This window comes from Sminthopsis crassicaudata, chromosome 1, assembly GCF_048593235.1.
Source record: "Sminthopsis crassicaudata isolate SCR6 chromosome 1, ASM4859323v1, whole genome shotgun sequence".
Taxonomy (NCBI): domain Eukaryota; kingdom Metazoa; phylum Chordata; class Mammalia; order Dasyuromorphia; family Dasyuridae; genus Sminthopsis; species Sminthopsis crassicaudata.
The window spans coordinates 85,808,228-85,829,250 of record NC_133617.1 but is presented as its reverse complement, the minus strand read 5'-3'; the positions used below and the strand labels follow the sequence as shown (position 1 = coordinate 85,829,250).

Sequence of the window (21,023 nt, the reverse complement as noted above, 5' to 3'; positions counted from 1 at the left end):
TCCATTTTTGACCATCCTCCTAGTGGCTCTCCTGCCTACTTCACTCCTCCACTAGACCAGGGCTGGTCCCGAGATCCTCCATAGAGCTATTCCAGACACTACAATTCTATTTCCTATAGATATGACAATTCAGCAAATCAATTAAATTCTCTGAATATCAATTTCATTGCACATAAAATGAGAAGGTTAGATTAGATCAGTTATGGATAGAATTACAGAGTTTGGAAGGACATTAGCAATGATCTGCCCTAACTTACTCAAAGTGAATGTACCCAACAAGTGGCCATCCAGCTTCTACGTAAAGGCTTCCAATGACTGAAGAACACAATGCCTTCCAAGACAATGCACTGTACTTGTGTGAATAGCTTAGATTGCCTCTTTGCAACTTCCTCCTTCTAGTTCTTCCTTCAGGACAATGCAAAATCAATCAACCAAAGCATTTAGTCCAAACCTCTAACTTTTATATGAGAAGTCACCTAATCATTCCACATGAAGATTCTTCATTCCTATATGAAACAAACAAAGCTGTCATTCCTTTCACGTACTCTATTCCTCAGCTCTAGGACATTAACTCAGGGCCCTTTGCTATTCTGGTGGCTCTCTTCTAGATATTTTATCTATCATATCAAGGTCGTTCCCACTTTCCTTAGAGGAAACACAGTCTTAAAGTAGAACTCAAATTATTTTTTAAAGGAATACTTTTGTCATTGTTAAAGGTATTCAAGCAATATTAAAAACAGAATATATGGGAAAGATAAATCAGTTAAAAATAAAAGAGTATATATTTCTTCCTACTAGAGAACTAAATTCTATCTAGAATAAACCCAATCCCTCCTTTTACTTATTAAATATATATGACAATGTTGTTCCATGCCAATTGAAACATCCTCTGAAAAAAAATAAAATTTAAAAAAATAATTAAAAAAAAAAGAAACATACTCTGTCCTATTCTTGGGGGGGAAGGAGGATGGAGTAGGATGGAATTAATTTAGAAGTTTGTTTCTAAGTAGCTGTAGTTGCATGTGGCATTGTTATTAATATCAATTAATACCTACACATTGTCATGTGATTATGCTTTGTAAACAGATTTGGCATCTTAAAATAGAGAGAATGATAACTGATTTTAAGGGGCTCAGAAGAAATTGTTCTTCCTATATGCTCATTGATCATGGAAGGAAACTTATAGCAACCTATTAAAATGTATTTCCTTAACAATTTTACCATTTTGATGTCACATAAGGAGTTAATATCAAAATACTATATGACTTTATTAAATCAAGTGAAATATATTTATATTTCTGCAAGGAAATTTCATAAACTCAAAATAGTAAATATTGTCAACTCTTCTGCATTCATTTTCATGTATGTTTCATCATAAAATAGCTTTGACTCTTTGAAATCTCACCTATCTGTCAAGGCCAAACTCAGAGAATCAAACTATTCCAGAAGCTCAGAATTTAAAAGTTATCTCAAAGCATTAGCCCCCAAAAGATCAAACTTCTCCACAATTTCCCTGACCAGTGATCATCCAACTTTTACTTAAACCTTCAAGAGAAATGTATCATATTTCTTAGATTCTTAGGAAGTTTTTCTTTATAATGAGTTTAACTCTACTACTGCTCCTAGTTTTCTTTCTGTGGCCAAACAGAACATTCTACTGTGCTTCCCATATGACAGATCTTCGCATATTTGACAAAATCTTGAATTCCAACCACCCACCCCAACTCTCCTCTATAGTAAACCTATTTTTCTTCAATCTAAATATCCTTAACTTGTTTCACAGTTTCTGGCTTGATACAAGCATAATCCCAATTATCCTTCTTTGGAATGTCGATGTTCTTCAGAAAGCATGACTGACACCTTAACATGAGCATAATATTTGGATGTATTCTGATGACTGGAAAAAGCTAAGGTATGCTCACTTCCCTCATTCTGGACACTGTACCTCACTTATGCGGATTAAAATTAATCTATCTTTTTGTGGAGAGGAAGGGACCTGTCACTTCACACTGTTGATTTATATAGAACAAGGGAAACTAAAATACTTTTTTTTCCCCACATGACTCTGGTTAGTCATATCTACCTAATTACATATTTCTGCAGTTGACTTTTTTGATATGTACCTCTTTACCTTTATTCTTAGGAAATTTAGTCCTGACAAAGAGTTTGGCCTATGTGATAGAGATGGCCTCAAAGTAAGTGGGTTAAAGACCAGCATCACACACTGGCCAAGTGACTTAACTTCACAATGCCTGCACAACTCTCTAATACAGGATTTTTTTCAACACCACACAATCACTACAATAAGCATGTTCCTGTGATTCCATGACAAAGTAGCGCAATGACAGAAGGAATAGAGGAAAATTCAGTGAAAAATTCACATATAGAAGAATGACAAAAGTAGACTGGATAATAATAAAAGCACAGTAATCTGAGGTCATTGACTTTTAAAAGTCTTTCATTCCTTAATTCTTAACAGCATAACTACATTAAAAACAAAAAACTAACAGAATTTCTTAATGATGATCCTAGGTCACTAATAAAAGATTAAATTATGTTTAACATACATGATTAAATAGTATATTGCACATTTTGTAAGGCTCTATCAAAGAAGGGAAAAAGAAATAATTTTAAATATTTTAAGGCTCTGTTTCAGTTATCTGGAAAATTCATATGGTTTAACACTTCCTTCAATAATGACACTGAATGTACATCAGAGAATGAGAAAGTAAAAGACCTCTTGGATTTCTTTGGACTATAAAAGTTCTACAAAATACTCCAGAAAGAAGCATGACAGAAAGTAACAGAAGGACTACTGGCCTGGGAAAAAGGATAATGAAATTTTAGTTCTTCCTATAATACTAACCACTTTTGGCTAAGTAATCATCTCTCTATTTATTTTTCTGATAAATGAAGGAGTTGAACTAGAAGGTTCCTAAAATCTCTTCTTTTAATCCTATATATTCCAAGGCTCTCCCTTCATATTCTAAATTTCTCTGATGTGTTCTAGAGTTGCTATAATACTCTATCGCTCTATATAAATAGTAAAATTATAATGAAAACATAAGTAATAAATTTCAATTTAGAAAACTATAACATGGCCCAGTCTAATATAAGCAAATAATTATATAAGAATACACAAAGCAGATAATACTGTATGCAATTAGCAATATATGTCAACAGTAAAGAAAATATCTGACTTTGTAGCAAAGCTATTATTAGCTACACAGTGATTTCCACCATCTTATTTAGCCACACACAACCATTGAAATACAAAACAGAAAATTCACATGGCTGTATCTCTAAAACATTGTACTTTAAACAAGAGACTAATATTGGAAAAACAGCAACAGAAAGAATTTTTTTTTATAAATCATAAATCCAAAAAGCTCTATAATTAAAACAACCCTTATAAACAATCCTTTGACAAGTATTATTGTGAAAAATATAACAAGTTGTGACAAGTATTATCATCTCCATTTTAAAGGTGAAGAAACTGAGATCCATAATGAAGAAGTAATTAATCAAAGGTTTCATAGTAAATAAGTAGTATATCAAACCTAAAGTCTTCTTTTGACTCTAAACACTTTACAAATAACATGCTAGTGACCAAAATGATGGGAAAAGCTTTCATTCATTTGTCATTCCAAATATTGCTTAGCTTTACTTAAGTAAATATGGAGAAGGAACAGTAGTTCTCAAAAGATTATTCTTTAAGTCAGAAAAATAATAACTCTTTTTTTTTCAACTTTCTGGGGGTGGAGCCAAGATGGCAGAGAGGACATACACCTCTATCTGAGCTCTCTTTTTCCCTCAAACTATTTTTTATGAAAATCAGCCTTGGAATTAAGCTTGATTGTCAGAACCCACAAATATTAGGAATACAACATATTGCCAACAGAAGATTATCTCAAAATTCACCAGAAAATATTTGTTTTTGTTCTTGGGTGGGGACAGAATGGAGCTAGGTCAGGGGCAGACTCAGGCAGGCAATAACAGCACGGGGAAACAGTTCACACTGAGCAGACCAGAGGGGATGAGGTGTGGTCTCAGTCAGCAGAAAATCTGCAGGGAGAATTTTACCCCAGTGTCAGCTACTCTGCTCTGGCAGCAAGCCAGTAGATCAGCAGAGAAGCTACAAACACAAGGCATAAAGACCATAACTCCCAAATGCTAGGGTCTCTCAGGTCCTGGCCATACCCACACCAGCCCAATCTCAGTATGTAACCACTAACCCCAGCACAGCCATTGCTGTCACCCTGCTGCTTCACTGCTACTTCCTGTTGTCTGTTGAAGAAGCTTGGTAATACCACACTGCCCCAAAATGTTCTGCAGCTTCTTTTTGTTGTTGTTAAAATGATCAAAAAGTTAAAGTGGGCTCTAATAATACATTACTTCTATAATGAAAGAGAGCAGACTTCAGATCCTGAGGAGACTAAAAACAGATTGTCTCCAGGTGAAGCCCCAAATGGTGATATGGCATGGTCCTCATCACACAAGGCTTTCACAAGAGAGCTAGAAGAACAAAAGGAAAAGGAAAGGGAAACTTGGCAAGAATGTCTGGATAAGTCATCCCACTCATTAAAAGATAGAGTGGATAAAGAAATCAAATCCTTGAAAAACAGAATTAGTGAACTGGAAAAAGAAAATAATTCCTTAAAAAATGAAATTGGCAAAATGGAAAAAAAAATTCCATAGAACAAAGCAACTCATTTAAAAACTCAATTGGACAATTACAAAAAGAGATTCTAAAAGTAAATGAAGAAAATAATTCATCATAAATAAGAATTGAACAAATGGAAATGAATGACTCGAGAAGACACCAAGAATCAGTCAAGCAAAACCAAAAAAAGAAAAAAAAAAAAGAAAAAAGAAAAGACATGTTAAATACCTACTTGGGAAAACAACAGACTTGGAAAATAGATCTAGGAGAGATAATCTAAGGATTATTGGACTCCCTGAAAATCATGATGAAAAAAAGAGACTAAACAATATTTTTCAGGAAAACGTCAAAGAGAACTGTCCAGATGTTAAAGACAAAGAAGGTAAAATAGACATTGAAAGAAATCATCAAACTTCTACTGAAAGAGACCCCAAGATCAAAACTCTAAGAACTGTGGCTAAATTCCAGAACCATCAGATCAAGGAAAAATTACTACAAACAGTCAGGAAAAAAAAATCAAATATAGAGGAACCACAATAAGAATTACTAAGGATCTAGCAGTGTCCACAGTGTCCTGGAATCTAATATTCTGAAAGGCTAAGGAAAATGAGCATTTTCTTCCAGGGAAGAAGATGGACATTCAATGAAATAGGTTAATTCCATTTATTTCTAATGAAAAAACCAGAACTAAACAAAAAGTTTGACTTCCAAATGTAGAGCTCAAGAGAAGCATAAAAAAGATAAAAACAACTCTTGAGAATTATATTTCTGTTATGAGTATACATAAAGAGTATGTGTATAATTTGGTTTTACTGTTATATTATAAAAAAGGAACTAGAGGTGAAAAGGAAATTATATCAGAAAAAAGGGAAAAGTGGAAGAACTATATCTCACTAAGAGGCAAAGGAAACCTATTATACCTGAGGGAACAAAGGGAGGGGGCTGAACACAGTGTGAATCTTACTCTCCTCAGAACTGGCTCAAAGAGAAAATATTAGACATATTCAATTTACAGAGAAACTTCTCCCACCTCATTGAAAGGTGGGAGGTGAAAAGCGAAAAGGGAAGGAATAGGATAAACAAAAGTGAATAGAGAAATTGTAAGTGAAAGGTTTAAGAAAAGGGAAGGTACTCTAAGGGGGGGAGGGATCCTAAGGAGGGAGGGCTGCATGAAGCAAGTGGTGCTCATACTAGGGAGGGGGGCAAGGGGGAAAAGGAAATAGAAAAGAATAATTTGGGGTTAACAAGATGGCAGGAAATAGAATTAGTAATTTTAAAAATAAATGTGAATGGGATAAACTACCCCATAAAATGGAGGCAGATAGCAGACTGGAATAAAAGCCAGAAACCTACAATATGTTAAGTACAGGAAACACACTTGAAGCAGGGCAATATATACAGAATAAAGCTAAAAGACTGTAGCAGAATCTACTATACTTCAGGTGAAGTCAAAAAAGAAAAGTAGCCATCCTGATCTCAGATCAAGCAAAAGCAAAAATTGATTTAATTAAAAGAGATAAGGAAGGGCATCTTGCTAAAGAACAGCATAGAGAATGAAGCAATATCAGTACTAAACATATAAGCAACAAGTGGTATAGCATGTAAATTCCTAAAGGAGAAATTAAGAGAGCTGCAACCTTGCTCTCTTAGAACTAGATAAATCAAACCACAAAACAAATAAGAAAGAAGTTAAAGAGATAAATAGAACACTAGAAAAGTAAGGTATGATAGATCTTTAGAGAAAACTAAATGGAGACAGAAAGGAGTATACTTTCTTCTTGGCAGTTCATGGAACCTATAGAAAAAGTGACCTCAAATTCAAATGCATCCTTTTCAGATCACAATGAAATAAAAATTACATTCAATAAAAAAGCAGGGAAAAAGAGACCAAAACATAATTGGAAACTAAATAATCTCATCCTAAAGAATGATTGGGTGAAACGTCAAATCATAGACACAATTAATAATTTAATCCACAAGAATGACAATAATGAGACAATATACCAAAATGTATGAAATGCAGCCAAAGCAGTAATGAGGAGAAATTTTATTTCTCTAGAGGCCTACTTGCATAAAATAAAGAGAAAATCCGTGAATTAGGCTTGCAACTAAAAAAGCTAGAAAAAGAACAAATTAAAAACCTCCAAACACTAAACTTGAAATTCTAAAAATAAAAAGAGAGATTAATAAAATTGAAAGTAAAAAAACCATTGAATTAATAAAGCTAAGAGTTGGTTCTATGAAAAAACCAACAAAATAGATAAACTCTTGGTAAATTTGATTAGAAAAAGGAAAGAGGAAAATCAAATTATTAGTCTTAAAAATGAAAAGGGAGAACTTGCCACTAATGAAGAAGTAAATGAAATGGATGAATACCTTAAAAATATAGGTTGCCCGAATTAACAGAGGAAGAATTAAATTGGTTATATAGTCATATTTTAGAAAAAAAAAAATAGAACAAGCTACTAATCAACTCCCTAAGAAAAAATCCCCAGGACCAAATGGATTTACATGTGGATTTATATTTATTTAAAGAACAATTAACTCCAATGTAATATAAACTATTTGAAAAAATAGGGATTGAAGGAATCCCACCAAATTCCTTTTATGACACATAGTACTGATACCTGAACCAGGTAGGACAAAAACAAAAAAGAAAATTATAGACCAATCTCCCTAATGAACATTGATGCAAAAATCTTACATAAAATATTAGCAAAAAGATTACAGAAAATCATACTCAGGATAATACACCATGACCAAGTAGGATTTATATCAGGAATGCAGGGCTGGTTCAATATTAGGAAAACTATTAGCATAATCGACTATATCAATAACCAAATTAACAAAAACCATATGATCATCTCAATAGGTACAGAAAAAGCATTTGATAAAATGCAAGACCCATTACTATCAAAAACACTAGAGAGTATAGGAATAAATGGATCAAATGGAAGCATTCCTAATAAAATCAGGAGTGAAACAAGGTTGCCCACTATTACCATTACTATTCAGTATTGTATTAGAAATGCTAGCTTTGGCAAAAAGAGATGAAAAAGAGATTAAAGGAATTAGAATAGGTAATGAGTAAACCAAATTATCACTCTTTGAAGATGATATGATGGTATACTTTGAGAACCCCAGAAATTCTACTAAAAAGCTGTTAGAAATAATCAACAACTTTAGCAAAGTTGCAGGATACAAAATAAATTGATATAAATCCTCAACATTTTTATACATCACTAACAAAATCCAACAACAAGAAATATAAAGAGAAATTTCATTTAAAATAACTGTTAATAGCATTAAATATTTGGGAATCTATCTACCAAGGGAAAGTCAGGAACTATGAGCAAAACTACAAAACATTTTACACACAAATAAAGTCAGATCCAAACAATTGTAAAAATATTAAGTGCTCTTGAATAGATCAAGCAAATATAATTAAGATGACAATACTACCTAAACTAATCTATTTATTCAGTGCTATACCAATCAGACTCCAAAGAAACTATTTTAATGACCTAGAAAAAAATAACAACAAAATTCATCTGGAAGAACAAAAGGTCAAGATGTTCAAGGGAACTAATGAAAAAAAAAAAAAATCAAATGAAGGTGGCCTAGCTATACCAGATCTAAAACTATATTATAAAGCAGCGGTCAACAAAACCAATTGATATTGGCTAAGAGTGGAATAGATTGGGTTCACAAGACAAAATAGTCAATAACTATAACAATCTAGTTTTGACAAACCCAAAACCCCCAACTTTTGGGATAAGAATTCACTATTTGACAAAAACTGCTTGGAAAATTGGAAATCAGTATGGCAGAAATTAGGCATTGACTCACACTTAACACGGTACACCAAGGTAAGATCAAAATGGGTTCATTATTTAGGCATAAAGAATAAGATCATAAATAGACTAGAGGAACAAAGGATAGTCTACCTCTCAGACCTATGGAGGAGGAAGGAATTTATGACCAAAGGAGAACTAGAGATCATTATTGATCACAAAATAGAAGATTTTGATTACATCAAATTAAAAAACTTTTGTACAAACAAAACTAATGCAAACAAGATTAGAAGGGAAGTAACAAATTGGGAAAATATTATTACAGTTAAAGGTTCTGATAAAGGTCTCATTTCCAAAATATATAGAGAACTGACTCTAATTTATAAGAAATCATTCTCCAATTGATAAATGGTCAAAGGATATGAACAGACAATTTTCAGAGGATAAAATTCAAACTATTTCCACTCATATGAAAGTGTTTCAAATCACTATTGATCAGAGAAATGCAAATTAAGACAACTTTGAGATACCACTACACACCTGTCAGATTGGCTAATCTGACAAAACTAATAATGGAACTCTATCTTCCCAGAAATCAGCAGGAGTCAGGATCACTAAATGTCTTTCTTCTAGATCTTTACCATCGCCTCCAAAGCCAGGTCACGAGTGCAAGTGAGCGTGAGTTCCACCACCCAAGTTTCTCTTACTCCTCCCACACAAGTCACTTCCCCCTCTTTGTCCCACCAATCAAGTCAGCACAAAACAGCTGGGGAGGGTCAACCTTCAAACAAGTTAATAGGGAACCGTCCAATTGGCAATTAGTCTCATGTGCTTCATTATCCAAGTGCATTGCTCAGTTCTACCCCTTTACATCTCCCACTTTCTTTTGTTTTAGACCACAGGAGATCGCGCCATCCATGACTTTTCAGGGAGATGAGAACCCCAAAAAGGAGGTGATCACGCCCCCCCTGACTTCTCAGGAGGGGAGATGAAAGCACTAAAAAGGAGATAATCACGCCCTCCCTGACATCTCAGGAAGGGAGATGAAAAGCACCAAAGAGAAGTGGGGATTTGCTAGCGGGTTTCTGGATTGAAGGGCCTTATTAGAGACAAGTATGCACAAACCCATCAGCATGGGAGTTATTACACAAGCACATAGCAATAACGCAGAGGCTATTAGTGGTGACTCTCCCCACAGTCAGTGCAGACTCGATGTGGTGTAACAAACAGGAATTGTACATGCAAGTAGTGATATAACAATATAAATCAACATGGTATTGTAAGAGATTTCCAGAAGTCCTAGAAGGAGGGTATGTAAACACCAAACACACATACCCCTTCTTCAGCAACCAAGAGATAGTCCAAAACCAATCTATTGTCCATTGCTTCACTGTTAGGGAATCCAATGATCCCAACAAGTTTTTGAAGTCCCACATCAGTCTTTTTATATGTTAGAGAATCCAATGATCCCCACAAGGTTTTGAAGTCCAGCAACAGTCTTATGATGCCTCAGAGAATCCAATGATTCCTGAGGATTTTCAAGTCCTACAATAGTCTTATGATGCCTCAGAGAATCCAATGATTCCTGAGGATTTTCAAGTCCTACAATAGTCTTATGATGCCTCAGAGAATCCAATGATTCCTGAGGATTTTCAAGTCCTACAATAGTCTTATGATGCCTCAGAGAATCCAATGATTCCTGAGGATTTCAGTCCTACAATAGTCTTATGATGTCTCAGAGAATCCAATGATTCCTGAGGATTTCAGTCCTACAATAGTCTTATGATGTCTCATAAGGGGGATGTGGGAAAATGGGGGCACATGCATTGTTGATGGAGATGTGAAAGAATCCAGCCATTCTGGAGAGCAATTTGGAACTATGCTCAAAAAGTTATCCAACTGTGCATACCCTTTGATCCAGCAGTGCTACTACTGGGCTTATATCCGAAGGAAATACTAAAGAAGGGAAAGGGACCTGTATGTGCCAAAATGTTTGTGGCAGCCCTTTTTGTAGTGGCTAGAAAATGGAAAATGAATGGATGTCCATCAGTTGGAGAATGGTTGGCTAAATTATGGTATATGAAGGTTATGGAATGTTATTGCTCTGTAAGAAATGACCAACAGGAGGAATACAGAGAGGCTTGGAGAGACTTACATCAACTGATGCTGAGTGAAATGAATAGAACCAGAGGATTACTGTACACTTCATTGTTGTATGAAGATGTATTCTGATGGAAGTGGATATCTTCAACATAAAGAAGATCCAATTCACTTCCAGTTGATCAATGATGGACAGAAACAACTACACCCAGAGAAGGAACACTGGGAATTGAATGTAAACTGTTTGCACTATTGTCTTTCTACCCAGGTTACTTATACCTTCAGAATCCAATTCTTACTGTGCAACAAGAAAATTGGATTTACACACATATATTGTATCTAGGTTAAACTGTAACACATTTAATATGTATGGAACTGCCTGTCATCTAGGGGAGGGAGTAGAGGGAGGAAGGGGAAAATTTGGAAAAATGAATACAAGGGATAATGTTGTTAAAAAAAATTACTCATGCATATGTACTGTCAAAAAATTATAATTATAAAATTAATAAAAAAAGAATAAGATTATAAATAAATTAGAAGAACATAGGATAGTTTACTTCTCAGACTTGTGGAGGAGGAAGGAATTTGTGACCAAAGAAGAACTGGAGATCATTATTGATCACAAAATAAAATTTTTGATTATATCAAACTAAAAAGGTTTTGTACAAACAAAACTAATACAAACAAGATTAGAAGGGAAGCAATAATCTGGAGAAACATTTTTTATAATTAAAGGTTCTGATAAAGGCCTCATTTCCAACACATATAGAAAATGACCCTAATTTATAAGAAATCAAGCTATTCTCCAATTGATAACTGGTCAAAGGATATGAACAGACAATTTTCAGATGATAAAATTGAAACTATTTCTATTTATACAAAAGGGTGTTCCAAATCACTATTGATCAGAGAAATGCAAACTAAAACAACTCTGAGATACCACTACACACCTGTCAGAGTGGATAAGATGACAGGAAGAGATAATGACGAATGTTAGAGGGAATGTGGGAAAACTGGGACACTGATGCAAAATCATTCTGGAGAGCAATTTGGAAATATGCTCAAAAATTATCAAACTGTGCAGTCCCTTTGATCCACCAGTGTTACTACTGGGCTTATATCTCAAAGAAATCTTAAAGAAAGCAAAGGGACCCATATGTGCAAAAATGTTTGTGGCAGCCTTTTTTGTAGTGGTTAGAAACTGGAAATTGAATGGATGCCTATCAATTGGAGAATGACTAAATAAGTTATGGTATATGAATGTTAAGGAATATTATTGTTCTGTAAGAAATGACCAGCAGGAGGAATACAGAGAGGCTTGGAGAGACCTAAATGAACTGATGCTGAGTGAAATGAGCAGAACCAGGAGATCATTATACACTTCAACAACAATATATATGAGGATCAATTCTGATAGAAGTGGCTATCTTTGGCAATGAGAGGATCCAAATCAGTTCCAACTGATCAGTAATGAACAGAACCAGCTACACCCAGCATAAGAACACTGGGAAATGAGTGTGAACCACAACATAGCATTTACACTCTTTCTGTTTTTGTTTACTTGCATTTTTGTTTTTCTTCCCAGGTAATTTTCACCTTCTTTCTAAATCCGATCTTTCTTGTGCAACAAGATAGCTGTATAAATATGTATACATATATTGTGTTTAACATGTATTTCAACATATTTAACATGTATTAGACTACCTGCCATCTAGGGGAGGACATGGAGGGAAGGAGGGAAAAAGTTGGAACAGAAGTTTTTGCAAGGGTCAATGTTGAAAAATTACCCATGCATATGTTTTGTCAATAAAAAGCTATAATGATAATAATAATAAGAATGTTCAACTTTAAGCTACCATTAAGATTCTATAGTGGATAAAATAATAGTTAAATTATTTCCCTGGAATGGATGTATTCCTGGTTACTGACTAAGCCACAATATGGATTTACAATAGTCAGTGGGTGAGATTTAGTACTAGTTGGATGAATAGACTTAAAAAAAAAATTTAATAGTTCATTGTTACATGGCAGGACATGATCCTATATCATTCAACCATTTTTATTAGACACATAGATGAAAACAGATAAGATCATCAAATTTCAAGATTATACAAAATGAGTAAAACAGTGGAATATACTGGATGACAGTCAAAATAGATAAGGATTTTAACAGATTTGGAATAAATCTAATATGAAATTCAACAGAAAGAATATCAAATCTTTCATTTTAACAAGTATAAGTTGGAAAGGCATGGATAGACAGCTGGTATTTTGAAAAAGATTTCAGGGTTCTAATGGATTGCAAGCTCAATATGAATCACTAGTGGAATAGAAGTCCCAAAATCTAATGTGTATCTGGACCCCATTTAGAGAAACCTGGTTTCTGAGAAAAGAAAGATGATATTTCTTCTATGTTCTATTCTTGTCAGATTATTATATACAGCTGTGGGTATCACAGTTTAAGAAGAAAAATGGTGATGTAGAGTAAGTCTAGAAGACAGACAATAGATTAGTAAAGAGTCTTATGTCTATGGCCTATTAGAATTAGGTGAAAGAACCGGATGTGTTTATTAGCTTAGAAAAGAGAAGAGAAAGAGGAATATGACATATGTATCCAAGTACCTGAAGGTGTATAAGTGGACAGAATCGGGAGCAATGGGTTTCTAAGTTGAAAAGATGTAAATTTTACATTAAATCAATGTCAGGAAACATATCCAAGAATTAGAGCTGTTCAAAAAATGAAATTCATTGCCTAGAGAGGCAATACGTCCCCCTCCCTGGAGGTCTAGCAGAAGTTGAACTACTAACTGGTTGGACATGCTATAGTATATGGCATAATATATCTAATACAGTGTAATATAGTATAGCACAGCACAGTACATACAGTGCTAACTTCTATGAACTAGCCAAATTACAAGGCTGAAAAGAAGCTTCTAAATCTCAAATTTTGTGATTCTACATAGCACCACCCATGATTTAATGTAGGGGGCTCATGACTTCTATGGTCAAATGTGTCAGATGTTGGCCAACCTTCTTATCATGAACCACTTCACATCTGATACTCATTCATGTGGACATTAGAGAGGATAGCATACTATGTACAGAAATGGTTTTGAATATAAGAATATACTTCTAAGACACACAGCTTATGGGACCCAGCAGAAGTTACTTATTCCCTCAGTGATAAATACAATTTGCTAAAACTATGAATGGCAGAGCAATTGCTAATCTGTACTAGTTCACAGAGAGGTTCCGTACTGTGAGTTTCCCTAAGCCACTGAAATCAAATATCAAAAATAATCTACATTATTATTATTATTATTATTATTATTAAAAATTTGCAAGAAGAGTAATTGCTTGAGAATTATCTATAATGCATCTACTATAAATATGTCTTTACTCCCACTCTCCTTTGCTAAGATGAGAGATCTACAGAAGTGCAACAATTTGATACACTGGTTGATTAGTTTTGCTGTGTTTTTTTCTTTTTTTTTTTTCCTGTTTCATTAAAAATATAATTTGTTATATGGGATAACTCAAAGGAGTAGGAACACTGGAAAAAATCCTAATGGCAAAAAAGATAGAAATAAAAATTTATTTTAAAATATGTCTTTTATTAATAACATATAGTAGACTTTCAGGGATTGTTATTAGATTCTAGAGAAATAATAATTACCAGTAACAACTGTATTATACATTTCAAAGTTTACAAAGTGTCTTATTACATATTTCATTTAATAATTAAAGTAACCCTGTGAGATAGCGAAGTTATTATTCCCTGATTAAAAAACTGAGGCTCAGAGCAAGTAAATGGCTTGCTTCTCATTCCATAGCAAATCAAATTAATGGAGATAGAATTTAAACCTGGATCTCTAATTCCCAATCCAAATGCTTTTTTCAACCAGACTATGCTGTTTATCAATCATTTGACTGGGCTTCAAAAGTACGTCAAATGAAGGGCAAAATTCTTTAATGCTAAACTCAGTGATCACTTCCCCAATGATGCCTTCCAAATTATCCTTCTATACTTCATATGAGCTATATCTAATATATCTTTCTCCTTAAATTTCCTTAAATTCTTACAGAACATTTGTGGACTCCCCTTTGTAACTGTCACATTTTATTTTCTCTTATTCTTGATTATCTATCTGCAGCTTCTCCTGGCCAACTGCATACTGAAAAAAAGGATTGATACTAGGGGATTTTTATATCTTTGTATCTCCAATCCTGGACACATAGCAGCATCAATTTGGAACAACTAGAAAATATATAAACATGATTAAGTTAATAAGAAATAATAATAATAATAATAATAATAATAATAATAATAATAATAATAATAATAATATAAGAGTTTTGAGGGATGAGTTTACCTTGTTGCAGGCAGTGTACTGACTCGAGTGAAAAACACGGATGGCTCAGCTTCTACATGAATTCCCAAGGACAGGTTCCTGTAATATCCATCAATATGGCCTGGGCCTCCTGAATATTTAAAATTCAGAATGGCTTCTAGTGTCTAGAAGGGAAAGAAAGACATTAAAATATAATGTAAATCCAAATACTAAATAATCCAAATGCTTTTCCAACCAGACTATGCTGTTTATCAATCATTTGACTGGGCTTCAAAAGTACGTCAAATGAAGGGCAAAATTCTTTAATGCTAAAGTATTAGTTAAATAGTTAATTAATATTGTCTTTTTTGAGATTCTAAGACCTTAGAGACAAAAGATAATTTGAAAAACTTACTTCACAGCAGCAGAATTTCCCAGTTGATAAACTTATGCTAAATAATGCCATGATTACCTACCACAATTCCTTTTACAAGTCACATTCTCAACTCTATCTGTGAGGTGGAGATCACTGACTAACTCAAGGGAACCCCGTCATTCCTTTGGTAAAAGTTTCCATACTTAATCATCACTATCATAAAGTTATTGTGTAAAGTGCACCTGATACTCTAACACTATAATGTTAGATAATCTCTGGGTTTACTTAATAGGGTCCTTCATTTACCCACACAATTGAGAGTTGGGCATTTCTGGGGAATATTCAGAATTTGCTAGTGCCTTATCCCAAATAAATTCTTGGTAATTTATTTTGTCTTCACTTATATATGTACATAGTATTTTCACCCCAAAACTGTAAATTCCTTGAAAGAAGGGATCATTTAATTTTTGCCTTGCATTACCAGTACTTGGCTTATAGCAGATTCTTAGTAGTCAGTTGTTGTCATTTGTATTCCACAAAGACAAAAATGAAATTACTATGTCAGGGTCAACATGTCCAAATATGGCTGATCAGACCCCTTTAAGTTCAGAAGGTTCTTAGATAGGTAAGGCACAAATACTCCCATAAAAAGCAATTAAAGGAAAGTTGAGGGAAGTTGTCAACCTCCTTCTCTCATACAGTCATCAAAATCCAGAAGTAATACAAAATGGCTTGAGATACAAAGTCTAACCAAGCTCTAACTATTCCACAGTGTCTGCTTCTGCCATTTTCATAGTACACTTGAACAAACTGTTCACATATGCCTATTCCTCTACAGAAGTTTTCACATCCAGCCTTCCAATCATGAACCTCTTCACATTTGAGTAGATTGGTCTTCTAAGGGAAGAAGCTTTTATTTATTCAAACAGACATTAGTTAGAACAGTGTACTACATACAGAACTAGTTTTGGATAGAAGGATTTGAGGATCATCAGTTATCCTCAGGCTGGATTAGACACATACTGAAACGGTTTTTCCAGGTGTGTATGCACTAGGCATGCTATGGCCTCTTGGAGTCACAGATTTGGGGGTCAGGTAGACGCCAATGGTGGAAACAGTCCCCAAAAAGCTCTAAGTAGTTCTCACAGCAAAGGTACTGGGTTTCCCTGAACATTCATATATCCAAATAGGATCTTAATAATTGTTAATTGAATGCAAGAATGAATAAGCTAACAAACTGTTGTGTGAAGGCAGAGGTAGGAAAGTCATAACTGAATGAAAAGATTAATAAAGGTTTCAGGGAAGAGGTGACAGTTGGGGTTTTTTTTAACCTAAATTCAGAATTTTACACTGATCCCAAGTCCCAATCTTGGCTAAATCTATGCCTAAGTGGGTCATCTACTGAGAATCACAGACTCACAGAATTTATTGCTAGAAAATAATTTAGAATAATCTATTTCAAATCCCTCATCCATCTGAGAATACTAAAACTCAGAAAGATTGATTTTTTCAATATCACACAGGTGGTAATTAATCTAACTAAAATTGGATCCTAGATCCTCAGATTTCAAAAATATACCTGTCTGCATTATGAATCACAGCCTCCATAATGTGTTTGCAGAGATTCAAAGAAGGAAGCAGAAGAGACAAGGGGAATGTGAAAGAAAGGGAAAAGATGGGAAGGGGATGGGTCTTGAAGAAAAAATTTAATAAGGCTACAATTTTGTAAAAAGCCTTGACATTTTATTTTTGCTCTTAAGCAAAAGATTAAAATTTTTCATACTCATTCCTTTGTCAGTTCTGTGTATGTATGTCCTGTTTCTTCAACTTAAAAATAAATTCTTCAAGTGAAGGAGTCATACATTTTCTATCTTTTGGAAAATTAATATTAAGAATTGGTATTCAAAGAACATTTCAAATCTCATAAAGCATTTCAAAATTATTTTTCTTATTTGATGATGTCAGCAATCAAGTGAGATAAAGAAAGAGTACTAGGTTTTGAGTCAGAGAATTGGGTTCAGATCCTAATTCTACTCTTTATTGTGATATCAAACAACTTATTTAACCATTCTGGATTTAAATGTTCTTACGTGCAAAATGAAGAAGAACTAGATTATCTTTCAAGGTAATTAGAAAAGGCAGTACTTCTTTTTACCATCTTATAGAAAAAGAAATTAAAATTCTAATAGGTAAAATTACTTGACTAGGGACATAGAGAAATGACCTAGCTTCAAGTCAAAACCAGTTTTCTTTCTCCAGATTCACACTGTACCATTGCTCCTGCTACCTCTCAGGGTGTTGTTCCTATTTCCATAATGATTTAGAGGTTCACAGAGTGCTTTTCTATAATGAACCTATGGGGAAGGCAGTGTAAATATTATTGTTCGCATTTTATTGATAAGAGAACTATAAATGCAGGTTATATCTCATAACAACCTAACTAGGGTTTAATCTCGATAAACTCTCTTTCCACACCTGGTATTCTGGAGGAAAACAAAAACAATGGACAAACTCAAAAGACAATGGAGCCATAGCAGCACAGCTGAATACCATCAGCATAGTTCTCATTTCTCAGAACCATGAGCATAAGCTGCACAAATTTAGACAGCTGACACAGCCTTCAACAAATGTGTCACTTCAGCCAAAACATCCACATCTGATTGAAAATTTGATGATGCACCCCTGTCCCTCTGCATTCAAGGTTTAAATTTCATTCAAACCTTTCAAGCAAGAGAGTGTGAATTTGTTCTGTACTGAATGTTTTCACTGAATTCCTTCTTCCTAATTTGTATCGATGAATGCAGCACTAGAGAGTTTTAAAAAGAAATTGCTGAGAGAGTTGGCAGTGGAATGAAAGGGGATGGAGAAGAATCAGAAAGTGAATAAAGAGGGAGAAGAGAGGCTCCTCCTTCATATTCTAATTTCATAAAACCATAGAGTATTACTAGTAGAAGGGATCCTAGGACAAAAAATAATTAGAAAGGAAAGGATCCACAGAACTGAGAATATTTGAAAAAGGAGAAATGTTAGAGCATAAAACATAGAATGTTTAGAATTGTAAAAGGCCTTAAAGATACTCCTTTCCAATACCTGCATTATAAAAAGTAGGTTGAGATGTGAAACAAAGATAGTCATTATTCAAAGAAGTCTAGATAAATATATATAATGGACAACAATTGATTCTTCTTCTCTTACTAGTACCTATGAATGATTGAATTCCCTACAGAAGGAAGGTGGGAAGGCAGGAGAAAGTAGGGAAGAGGGGGAGAGAGAAGGAAGGATTTATTAAGAGCCTATTATGTGTTAGGCACTGTGCTGATTTCTAATTATTATTTCATTTGGTCCTCACAATAACTCTGGAAGATAAATGCCATCATCATCCCCATTTAAGGCAGATTATATCCAAATGAATACTAGGCTTTCCATTAGAAGTCATTAACATAAAAAAGCCTCTCTAGCAGGTTAACATCTACACTTTTGAACTCAACTTTTATTTATCAGAAAAAATTTAAAGTGAATTGTTCAGTTAACCATTAGGTACTATACAGTACATGGTGTTTTCTCACATGGGGATTCTACAGGATTTGAATTTAATCAAATAAATAATTACTGAGCAAAAGGGACAGAATTTTATTGAGTACATTAAAAAAGATTAAATAATGAAAACATTTCCTGTCTGAGAATCCCAGGGTATTATACTTTTGAGATCCAATGGATTTACAGTGTAAGAAATAGGTAGTTTTGAGGGAAGGCAATATTGGATTCATACGTATCCCAAAACCTTAAGATTCTTTTCACTTTAGAGGAAACTAGATGATGAATTCACTGGCTGAAAGAGCCTTCAACTATGACTTAGGTAAAAGTGTAAGTGGTTTAGTATAGTCTCTGACATAATAAGAGCTTGATAAATACTTGTTGATGGTAACATGCTTCCCAAATTTGCCAATGACAAAGTCTGGCAGAATTACTAACACCTTTGATGACAGTATCAGACTCCAAAAGACCCTGACAAGCTAGTCTGAATTGAAACTTATAAAATGTGAATTAATAGAAAGCAAAAATCTTGCACCAAAAATGCAAGTACAAGATGGCTAACAGAAAATCTATATAGGATACCTGAAAATATGTAATTAATTAGATATTATCAATGAAATCAAGACCTTAGGCCCTGGAAAACTACAGAGTTAGAATTTCAATGTCAAAAGAGATCTCAAAGGCCATTTAGAGTTCAACACACATATGAATGAGAATCTTGTCTGTTATGGGCACAACATGCTAGGGGCTGCTGGGGATCTAATTCTGAGCAGCAGAACAGATCCTTTCATGTGAGATGATGACAACCATACAAGGAGACTGAGAGGCAGTTGCATTCTCTGACCTCTCTCCGCTTCCCTCTTGCTTCCAATTTATTTCATTCCAAGTTCACAAGCAACATCTGTGTCAGTAAAGGATGATTTGCACTCACTTCAAATGTATTATGATTCACAGCTGGGTGGGCTTTTGGAGAATCGACCTACCCCTTCACACTTAGGCATCGTCCTTAACAATTCCCTATTTTTTGTTTTATGGGAATATGATTATTTTTCCTCCAAAAGCATAGTCAGTAAGTTTGTCCAATATTGTGAAGCAGCTGATATGAGTCCGCATGCTGAGCAATGCAAACACGTCTGTCCAAGTCTTTTCTGTCTCATTCCTCTGGATGGCTGCAGAGTGAGACACTAAAGCAGGTGTTGAATCTTGTGAGATGTTATGGAGGCAAACCTTCTGACAAATGGAGAAGAGGACTGTAGTCAGGACAGGCATTTTTCATAAGTCTTCTCAGTCTCCTGACTTGGGCCTTTGATGTGTTGGCCCATTTTAATGACTCTGACTGAAAAAGTCTTACTTAGGTCTCTTCTCCCTTTCCTTCTCCACAGGTTACCAAAGGAACTCTCCCGGGAGGATCCTACTAATGAACAGCTCTCAAGCACTGCTGGGTCTTTGTTTCTTGTGCCCCACATTGGGTGCCATTTGTTATGGGAGCAACCTGCTAGTGGCTGTTGGATGTTGAGAGCCTCCTGCCAGTGGCTGCTGGGGATCTAATTCTGACCTGTAGAATAGATCTCTTCATGTGAGAGGATGATAATGATACAAGGAGACTGAGAAACAGTTGCATTCTCTGATTCCCTCTCCTCTTCCCTCTTGCCTCCAATTTATTTCATTCCCAATCCAAAAGCAATATCTGCATCAGTAAAGGCTGATTTGCAATTCCTTCAAGTATGTTATGATTTATAGCTGCGGAGGCTTTGGGAGAATCGACCTACTTCTTCACACTTAGGCATGGTCCTTAATACTTGTCTACAAAATTACTGTCAAGGGATTATTCAACTTTTTTGGGGAAGACCTCTAGAAAGGGAGAATTCACCAATTCCAGAAGTAACCCTCTTTGTAGGAAAATTCTACTTATATCAAACTCAAATCTGCCTCTCTGTAATACCTCTGTAATAGCCAATAGCTTTGACCTGATTCTGCCCTTTTGAGAGAAGCAAAAAAAGTTTAATCTATCTTTCATATAGAAATTCTTCAAATACTGATTCCCCTTTTCTCCACGTTAAATATGTTCAGCTCCTTCAATCAAAACTTTTCTAGAATGATCTCCAATTCCTCCAATTTCCTATATGGAATAACAAGTTTATCCATGCTACTCCCCCAAATTCTGTCCAGCTTATACATGTCTTTCCTAAAATACAACACTCTCCATTATTGCCATTTCCTGTATT

General features: G+C 34.6%; 1 protein-coding gene across 2 annotated transcripts in view; it reads right to left on the bottom strand.

The window, feature by feature from the left end:
- Window positions 1–21,023, bottom strand: part of TRAPPC9 (trafficking protein particle complex subunit 9) — a 968,086-nt gene that overhangs the window by 467,726 nt on the left and 479,337 nt on the right. For both annotated transcript variants that reach the window (XM_074264738.1, XM_074264741.1), the window contains one exon: window positions 14,931–15,073. In XM_074264738.1, coding sequence (XP_074120839.1) covers window positions 14,931–15,073 — 143 coding nt within the window. The remainder of the gene's footprint in view (window positions 1–14,930; window positions 15,074–21,023) is intronic.